This window comes from Mus musculus, chromosome 7 (assembly GCF_000001635.26).
Source record: "Mus musculus strain C57BL/6J chromosome 7, GRCm38.p6 C57BL/6J".
NCBI classification, from domain to species: domain Eukaryota; kingdom Metazoa; phylum Chordata; class Mammalia; order Rodentia; family Muridae; genus Mus; species Mus musculus.
Window position 1 is genome coordinate 22685644 of NC_000073.6, and position 10549 is coordinate 22696192.

The 10549-nt window shown below is 38.4% G+C and overlaps 1 protein-coding gene across 1 annotated transcript; it reads right to left on the reverse strand.

Annotated features, from left to right (window-relative positions):
• Window positions 1-5753: 5753 nt before the first annotated feature.
• Window positions 5754-6674, reverse strand: Vmn1r257 (vomeronasal 1 receptor 257). Its single transcript, NM_001167154.1, has one exon. It carries the CDS (start codon window positions 6672-6674, stop codon window positions 5754-5756), a length of 921 nt encoding a protein of 306 aa, NP_001160626.1.
• Between the last annotated feature and the right edge of the window lie 3875 nt (window positions 6675-10549).

A 10549-nucleotide genomic window follows, 5' to 3' on the forward strand; every position in this document is an offset into this window, starting at 1 on the left:
AACCCAGATGCCCCTCAGCAGAGAATGGATACCGAAAATGCGGTATATTTACAGAATGGAGTACTACTCAGCTATTAAACAGAATGCTTTCATGAAATTCCTAGGCAAATGAATGGACCTGGAGGGCATCATCCTGAGTGAGGTAACTCAATCACAAAAGAACTCACATGATATGTACTCACTGATAAGTGGATATTAGTCCAGAAGCTAGAATACTCAAGATACAAGATTCAAAGAACATGAAACTCAAGAAGAACGAAAATCAAAGTGTGGACACTTTGCCCATTCTCAGAATTGGGAACAAAACACCCATGGAAGGAGTTACAAATCAAAGTTTGGAGCTGAGACAAAAGGATGGACTATCTAGAGATTACCATATCCGGGAATCCATCCCATAATCAGCTTCCAAACACTGACACCATTGCATACACTAGGAAGATTTTGCTGAAAGGACCCTGATATAGCTGTCTCTTGTGAGACTATTCCAGGGCCTAGCAACCAGAGAAATGAATGCTCACAGTCAGCTATTGGATGGATCACAGGGCCTCCAATGGAGGAGCTAGAGAAAGTACCCAAGGAGCTAAAGGAATCTGCAGCCCTATAGGTGGAACAACAATATGAACTAACCAGTACCCCCCTGAGCTTGTGTCTCTAGCTTCATATGTATCAGAAGATGACCTAGCCGGCCATCAGTGGAAAGAGTGGCCCATTGGTCGTGCAAACATTATATGCCTCAGTACGGGGGAACAGCAGGGCCAAGAAGTGGAATTGGCTGGGTAGGGGAGGGGGGGAGGGTATGGGGGACTTTTGGGATAGCATTGGAAATGTAAGTGAGGAAAATACCTAATAAAAAATTAAAAAAAAAAACCTGACAACCAATTAGTTTGGAGGTTTATGGAAAGTTCTTTTGCAAGAAAATAAGCATATAGTTAGTCTTATTAGAATATCCCATTCTAAAGACATTCTTAAAATGTATTACTTTTCGCCAAACCATGATTGGGGATCTTATCCCTTTCTATCGATTTTAAAGCAAGGGAAAACCAGAGGCTGAAAGAGTAGACTTCCTCCATTCAAGAAAGTACCCAAGGAGCTGAAGGGGTCTGCAACCCTATAGGTGGAACAACAATATGAAGTAACAAGTACCCCCAGAGCTCGTGTCTCTTGCTGCATATGTAGCAGAAGATGACCTAGTCGACCATCACTGGGAAGAGAGGCCCCTTGGTCTTGCAAACTTTATATGCCTCAGTACAGGGGAACACCATGGCCAAGAAGTGGGAGTGGGTTTTGTAGAGGAGTGGGGGGAGAGAGGGTATGGGGAACTTTTGGAATAGCATTTGAAATGTAAATGAGGAAGATACATAATAAAAAAATATATACATATATAAAAGAAAAGAATTACTTTCTAGGAGACAAAAAAATGGGACAAAAGAGAATATAATATAAGACAAAATCCATCACATTATACCTGGTCTAGACAATAAAACAGAACAAAATGTACCCCGAGGGAAGGCATAGTAATCAGTGACTCATTCGTTCACACACTCAGGTGTTCCATAAAAATACTAAGCTGAAAGCTTTAATATATATGCAGGTAATCTGATGCAAACCCTTGCAGGCCCATTCTTGATGTTTCAATCTCTGTGTATTCATGTGTACTTTGCTCAGTTGATTTAGTGAGTCCAGTTCTCCTGGTGTCTTCATCCCCATGGCTCTTACTCTCTTTCTCGACTCCTCTTCTTCAGAATTCCCTGAGCTCTGAGAGGTAAGATTTGATGGAGAAATTCCATTTAGAGCTGTGTGTTTTGAGAAATCTCTTTCCACATGTTGCCAGTCTGTGATTCTCTGAATCTGTTTCTGTCTGCTGTAGGAGGATTCTTCTCTGATGATAAGCGAAAAACACACTGATCTATGAATATGGCAAAATATAATTAGAAGTCATATTATTGATGATTTTATTTTATTTTATTTTATTTTATTTTATTTTATTTTATTTTATTTTAGAGAGGTAGTATTTGGTCTTACCGTAGGTATGTTTGTTGACTATCTAATTTCTGGTTATTGGTCACCTGACAGTGCTGTGTATGTGTTCTGTATACGACAAATTTGATATTGGTTGGGTACTCCCACAAGTTACATGCCACCATTGCATTAACATATCTTGTGTTCAGGACAGATTAAAGGCCAAACGTTTTGTGGCTGAGTTGATGTTCATGTGTCTCATTTGGTAGCGTGCAGAGTACTTTTCCATACCAAACACTATTATAGGAATAAAGGCTCTATGTTGGTACCAGGTCTACCTTTCCATGTTGAAGGAGTGTATGGGTGTTGTCTTAGGTATGGGTATCCCACTTTCAGTTTGTAGAGAGCAAACCTTTGTCTTAACATCAGCCTGTGTGTGTTTTTTAAAAAAGATTTATTTATTTCATTGATATGTGTACAATGTATCTGTCTTCAACATACCAGAAGAGAGGATCAGATTCCATTGAAGATGGTTGTGAGTCACCATGTGGTTGCTCAGAATTGAACTTAGGATCTCTGGAATAGCAAGCCGCCAGTGGTCTTAATCATTGAGCCATCTCTCTAGCCCTAGCCTGGGTTTTGTAGGCATTTCCACGGGACATCTTTGGCCAACAACTCAGTTGAATGCAATATAGTCCCTGTACTTGAAAAGACCCCTTAGTTGAAAATAGGTGGTCAGTTGGGTGTTTCATACCCTCAGTTATTAGAAAATTTCAGTAGGATCACTTTCATATATGTTACTAAATTTCCACTGCCATGGGATTTCATAACATTTCTCATATGTTCCCAAATTCCAGCTCTCTCTCCACTCATTCCCTCTCTCAACCCTATAACTGTTCCAACCCACCCGCCTAGACCACTCAGAATAGCTAATCTCTTTCCCCTTTCCATGAAATCCATGTGTCCCTCACTTGAACATTTCTATGGATCAATCTCCTTTTTAGCTTGATTATCATTTATTTAATGGCTATGTATGTATAAGTGAATACATACCATAATTACCTTTCTGGGTGTTGGTTTCCTCACTCAGGATAGATTTTTTTTCTAGCTTTAGCCGTTCTCTTATAAACATCATGATGCCTGTCTTTAAACAGTGGAGTAATGCTGTATTGTGCTAATGTGCCATATTTTTTATCCTTTCTTTTGTTGTGACTTCTTGGTTCTTTCCAGGTTCTGGCTATTATGAATGAATAGAGCAGTAAGAATCATGGTTGAGTACATGTCCTTGTAGTAGGATGAAGTGTCCTTCAGTTATATATCCAAGAGTGGTGAGATAGATCTATTGCCAATTTTCTGTGGAATCTTTACTCTTTTTTAAAAATATTTTTATTAGATATTTTCCTCATTTACATTTCCAATGCTATCCCAAGAGTCCCCCATACCCTCCCCCCCCCACTCCCCTACCCACTTTTTGGCCCTGGTGTTCCCCGTACTGGGGCTTATCAAGTTTGCAAATCCAATTGGCGTCTCTTTCCACTGATGGCCGACTAGGCCATCTTTTGATACATATGCAGCCAGAGTCAAAAGCTCCGGGGTACTGGTTAGTTCATAATGTTGTTCCACCTATAGGGTTGCAGATCCCTTAGCTCCTTGGGTACTTTCTTTAGCTCCTTCATTGGAGGCCCTGTGATCCATCCAATAGCTGACTGTGAGCATCCACATTCTTATTCCCATAGAGACTGTACAAGTTCTTACTTTCACCAGCAATGGTTGAGCAATTCCCTTATTGCACATCCTTGCCAGCATGAGCAGTCACCTGTGTTGTTGATCTTGGACATTCTAATAGATGTTAGATAGAATCCCAAGGTGGGTTTCATTTCCTTTTTTTTTTTTTTTTTTTTTTGATGTCCAAATATTGCTAAGGGTCATGCAATAGGAATGACCAATGGCTTTAAAACTCAGGTAATATGGTCAGCCCACTGATTATCACAGCCACATGGGTAAGTATTTGTGTGGCAAGGCCCCAAGTACTTCATGCTATTATGAAGTTCTGTTCTGCTTACTGCCCTCATATCCCTCTTAATCTAAGAAAGAATTAGCATTAAGAGGTCTTCACTCCTTTTCCTCTCTAACTTTTTTCTTCCCTAATGGGTGTTAGTAGGTTGGAAGCAATTGGGGTGAAAAAAGTGTTGGAAGATCATAGAACCCAATAAACCACCCCATAACAATGCTTAGGGATAAGGAGATACACAGATTAGCAAGCAGAGATCAGTGTCATAGGATACACTGAACTGATTAAACTAAATTTAGAAAATACACTTTATTATGGCTAGTGTTATGATCAAGACATGGTGCCATAGTTTGTCAGTTTAGGTTCGGTGCAAGTCTGTGAAAATGTACATGGGATGTCTCAGTATTAATTTTGTAACTCAGTGTGAATCCATTCCTCAATATGGAACATACAAACTGATGGTTCCTATTCTATTATTTCAAGCTCTTTCAATATAGCTGTTATTAATGATTTCCCATTCCTCCAAAACTGCAAGTGAAGTGTCAAATGTGTTGGATAAATTTCTCAGTTTGGGGCTGGAGCGATGCCTCAGTAGGGTAGAACCCTGGCCACATTTACATTGGATCAGAGCTTGATTCTGAGAAACTATATTCATAGGCATACATATGTTTGTAACTCCAGCTCTAGGGGTATGACACCTATTCTTCATAAGAGGAGGAAATCCCTACAAATACATACACACCCCACACACATAAACCAAAAAAAAAAAAAAAATGAATGCTAAAGTTTTCTTTATTCACAGGAGTAAGTATCACTGGTCAGATATTAAGTTTCATCACACTGAGAGCTATAATCACTCCTGGATTTATCTTTTGGTTTTCACTGCCCTGGTCATTCTCATGCAGCTGAAATTGTTAAGTTCTTGAATTTAATCTTCTGAGAAAATAATTTTTTGACTGGCAAGCCACTGACAGACAGAGTGACAACGTTGCCACCTCATTGCTCTATATGTCTTGTCTCCTGTCGGATTGGTAGGTGTTTGTGATGATTGGAAAAACAATATCACCATAGCCCAGAGTGAAGTCTTTACCAAGGTCTTTCAGAAGAACATCTCCAGTGTGGATCCTGGATTCCTCCCTGGTCTTCTTAAGGCTTCTGAGCGTGAGCTGTTTCTGCCTCTTTTCCTATTTATTCTCGATATGCTCAGCAGATTGTACTGCTCTAGAGAGCACAAAGTTATGTTGTTCAGTGCTTGACTCTCACCTCAGTAGGGCCCAAGGTAGCAAAGCATATATCTTCTAACTAAAGTGGAATGACATGCAATATATTTACTATTTATAAAAATTTCATCCTTGAAAATATTTATAATAACAATACATTCTCATTTGTTCAGATAGGGAAATATAGAGAGGGATTCTGTTCTTGTATGAAGTTTGAAATATTAGGTAAGAAGGAGCAGAGAGTAAAATTTGGTGAAGACCGTATACACATTAAACATTAGGAAAAATCGGTTGCATCAGTTTTAATCCAGCCTGCAGCAGAATGCAGTTATATACAGGATAACAGAGGATGGTGAATAACTCACTTACCATGTCAGTCAGATTCTAACCAGAAATCATTTCACATCAACAAATGATTATAACCATAGTCTTTTAAAATTACAGCAGTGAGCACCACACCTTGTTGAAAACAAAATGTTGAAAACATACTTATGGAATAAAGTACTTAATGGTATTAATAAAACTGTCTTCTGTATTTGGCATTTTTTAAGTGACTCTGGTTTTCAACATTTGAAGAGCACAGAACAAGGATCTTTAGGATCTCTGAAGATCAACAGTAAGGGGCAGATACTGGGGAAGACTGCAGCCAGAACCTCACTGACAAGCCTTATGAAGAGACGAGAATGTATAAAAAAGGCATGAAAGATGATACAAATACAATTTAGAAGATAAAAGCTAACAAATGTGACCACCAGCATCAAGATAGTACGGGTTGCTCTGGTCTCAGCTTGGCCTCTAGGGTTCTGATTGGGAGTGAGGATGTCCTGCATTCGCTGGCAATGTCTATGGAGGAGAAGTATCATGGAGACACTGGTCCAGATCATGATGCTCATGAATGTGGCATCATGGGCAAACTGCAAGACAATACCTACAATGAATCCAGAAGTGGAACAGAACAAGTTGCTTTTAGAGTCAGTGTTATTGTCTGTTATCTGTGGACCAGTGACCTTAATTGGAATGTGGATGTTACTTAAGACACTGAAAAACCAACAACTGTAACAAGAATAACTCGCCAAATTTTGGACACTTGCTCTGAGTATAAGTTTACCTTTACCTCTACTAAGAGGAAAAAGAGTGACAAACTGATGGATACTCAGGACACAGGTGGAACACAAGTTTGTGCTTCTTGCCACCAGGCGACTGAAGGATTCTAATTTACATTTGAGTTCATTTGGAGGAGTTTTGGGAGCAAAAGCCATCATGTTGTTTGGAAATATAGTGAGGAATAGAGTCAAGGCATTGGCCACAGCCATGTGGCTTAAAATCACCTGTCTGGGTCTCTGTTTATAACCAGTCAAGACTGGAGAGAAATTATGGACAAACAGAAAGACATTGGCCACAGTCCCAACCCCAAACTGGCAAAGCAAGAGGAGCTGAAGAGCCACTTCCTCAGTGGTTTTCACGGATTTATCATGAACAGACATGGAGAGGGCTTTACAGGACCCTGGAGTGATGATTAGGTCGGACACTACTCTTCTAGGGTCTCTGTTTTATTGTCCACACTTACCAATTGATTTGACACAATTTCTTCACTTGATAAGTGAGACACTATTCTATCACACTACAGGTAAATTGCCTGGAAAACAATGTATATATAATAACTCAAATAAAATTTTATCCTGATTTTATTACTCTGGCCTTGAGATAAATTTTGTAATGCAACTAAAAATTTATTGGTCCAGTAGCTCAAGAACACAATAACACAATTTTAACACACATTGGTTCTTGCATATGAATACAGACAGGAAAGAGAGTAATTTGAACATGTGATCCCATCATCAGAATTCAATACAATTAGGAGGGAGGGGAGGCTTCAATTGGGATATAACTAAATCATTAAAAATAAAACAATATATAAATGCAGCATAAAAACTATTAATTGAATTTCCTTATGTTATAGCAACATATTAAAAATTATGTGTATCAGAATAACATGTAAGATTGCTAATATTAAAATTGTGTAATTGAATTCAGGTGTAGAAAATTAAGTTGTTGGATTCTGAAAAAATTTTATACTACTCATCCACACGAACAAACACACACACACACACACACACACACACACACATACACACACACACACAAACACACCACATATTTCTAATAGCCAGCTGTCTTCTGATCACACTGATGAACATATACAGACATATATGTCCTCCATGTAAAAAAAAATCCAACTTGCTAAGACGTTTCATCTATTCATATTTTTCCTGATCTTAATTTTTGTTCTAAAATGTCAGGTGCCAGAGCCTTAGCTGTGTCACCTGAAGCTTCCCTCCAAAGTTACTAACACAATCACTGTTACACCCTTTGCAAGCTGATGCTTAGTCTGCATTTTACTTGTTTATATGTTTTCTGTAGGAACATGAGGGCCTCCATCCACCAGATAAAATTCAACATCTCACATACATGTTACACTGAATGCTGTTTTCTCCTGAGTACTAATCTAGGACAGAGACATTTCTTTGAGACAAAAGCAAAATATTAAGCTATATAAGGTTACCTGCAGACTTCAGAAAGGAATAATATTTCATGTTGACTTCAGAAGACAATTTTCACTTAAAAAAAAAGAAGAGAATTTTAAGTAGAAGTCTGTGGTTGGAAGAATCCCACCTTCTGAGCCTCAGTCAGGATGAAGATGCTCATCTGAAAACCAGCTGCAGAGCACAGCTCCTATAGAAGTATATTTCCTAGTGCCTGGATTGAGGAACTTCTCTGTGTCACTCTTTGCCTGAGAAAGAATGCAATGAAATTTAGAATGGTTTCTTATTCTCCATGCAAATCTGTGAAGGTAACCCAACAAAGTCCAAGTTTCCTGTCTCATAAAATAATAGGGCACTGGGACATGACATCCTTCAGAGAGTTTATTATTGTGTCATCTGTGGCGTCCACACATTTGTCTGCATGGTGTCTTTGGGATACCTCCAATGAAGGAAAAATCATTTATCCCCAGAGCAAACCTCCATTCCTTTCTGATACTTACTGATGATGTCTAGGAGTTTGTTAGATGTTAATGAGTACCTGGGCAGAAATTAGGGAAGGGTTTTCATGTTTCCTTTGGGAGAATCTAAGTTCTGAATTGAGTTTGTCATCAGATGTGAATTGGGGCGCTCCAGGGTAGAACAAGGGACTCATTATATGAGTTTCTACAGAGTACTTTCCTCCCTACTATTTCACTTCTGCAAAATTATTCTGACACCAAGTCCTCCCAGAAAACTGGCAATGTATCAGTCAGATTCTGTAATTTCCCAGGAAGTTGCTTCATTACAACTTTTCCCATGATTGACCCAGGACATTTATAAAAGTCAAATTTATTAAGTAAAGCTGGTCTCTCTCACCTGAATCCTGGGGTTATTCCCATATCCACTTGTTTTCAGGAAGATCATGCCTTGTTTTCTGATATACTCATGAATCCTTATCACAGGTCTAATATACTTTGGTAGTATCTTGAGAATTTCATTTGTAATTAAGTAATCCTGGACATACAAGCAAAGATATGGATTTAGCAATCATTAAGAAATACATAGCTCCAACTCATTTCTGCTCTAGGTATAATAAAAAACTAGGGACTTAGTTTTGATTTTCAATGATGAAAAGTAAAAATTCAGGTTATAAATCTAAGAATTGTATGTTCCAAACCTTTATTCATATTTAAGCCTGCAACAATATTGTCTCAGGCACAATGAACTTATACTTTCATGTGTGAGAATTAAGATATCACTGTACAATATTTTTACAAATGCAAATACCAGCATTTAGAATGGAATATATGTGGAAATAGGACAAAAAGAAAGAATAACTTATCATTAATTGCTCAGATACCTTATGTTTGTCTAGCACAAGCACATTTCTATGATCTCATCTGTAAAATTTATATCGGCTAATTGATATTTACATATGGCTTATTAGCCTAGTACATAATTATATTGGAATAACCTTCCTAGTCAGGAATTTGTTAGAATCATGGCATGTTGAAAAAATGAGGAGGTAAAATACAGTCTTCTAAAGAATGAAAAGGTGATAATGGAAGATGAAGAGTTAGATTTGGGTGTGTGTAGGAGGAAAAGTAGACGAGGAAATATGGAGAGGAATAGCTAACATTAGGGTTTTTTTTTTTGCAAATATGTACAGAAACATTGTACTGTGGGGCTTCCTGTAATATGTTGACACACATAGTTCAAAAGAGTTTTAAAAACCAGCACTATATTAGTTGGACAATTTTCCACATAAATGTCTGACGTTGAATAATGTAAAGTTCTTTTCTTTTCTTTTTTGTAATTTCTTTTTTTCAGGTATTAATAAGTTCTTATTGGATATTTTCTTCATTTTCATTTCAAATATTATCCCTCCTGGAAACCCTCTATAGCATCCCCTATCCCCCTACTTATATGAGGGTGTTCCTCCACACACCCACCCACTACCACCTCTCTGTCCTCAGTTCCTTCCCCTACACTGGGGCATCTCTTGAGTCTTCATAGGACCAAGAACCACTCCTCCCACTGATGCATGACAAGGACATCCTCTGCAACTTCTGCTGTTGGAGTTTTGTGTACTCCTTAGATGATGGCTTAGTCCCTGGGTGTTCTTGGGGGACTAGTTGATTGATATTGTTCTTCCTGTGGGGTTGAAATCCCCTTCAACTCCTTTGGTCCTTTCTCTAACTCCTCTGTTGTGGACCCCACTCTCAGTCCAGTGATTGGTTTTGAGCATCTGTCTCTGTGTTTGTAAGGCTCTGGCAAGTCACTTAGGAGACAGCCATACCAGCCTCTCTCTCGATGCACTTCTTGGCATCCACAAAGGTGTCTGGGTTTGGTAAGTTATATGGAATGAATCCCCAGGTGGGACAGTCTCTTGATGGCCTTTCCTTCAGTCTCTGCTCTACTCTCTATCTACATATTTGCTCCTGTGAGTATTTTGTTCTCCTTCTACGAAGGACTGAAGCACCCACACTTTTTCTCCCATCTTCTTGAGCTTCCTGTGGTTTGTGAATTCTATTTTGGTTATTTATAGCTTTTGGGCTAATATCCACTTATCAGTGAGTGCATACCAAGTGTGTTATTTTGCCATTGGGTTACCTCACTCTGGATGATAACTTATTGTTCTATAATTTGGCTAAGAAGGTCATGAATTCATCACTTTTGTTTGTTTATTTATTTATTTATTTATTTATTTATTTATTTATTTGTATTAGATATTTTCTTTATTTACATTTCAAATGTTATCCCTTTTCCTAGTTTCTCCCCTGAAAATCCCCTATCCTCTACCCCTTCCTTGTGCTCACCAATCCACCCTTTTCTGA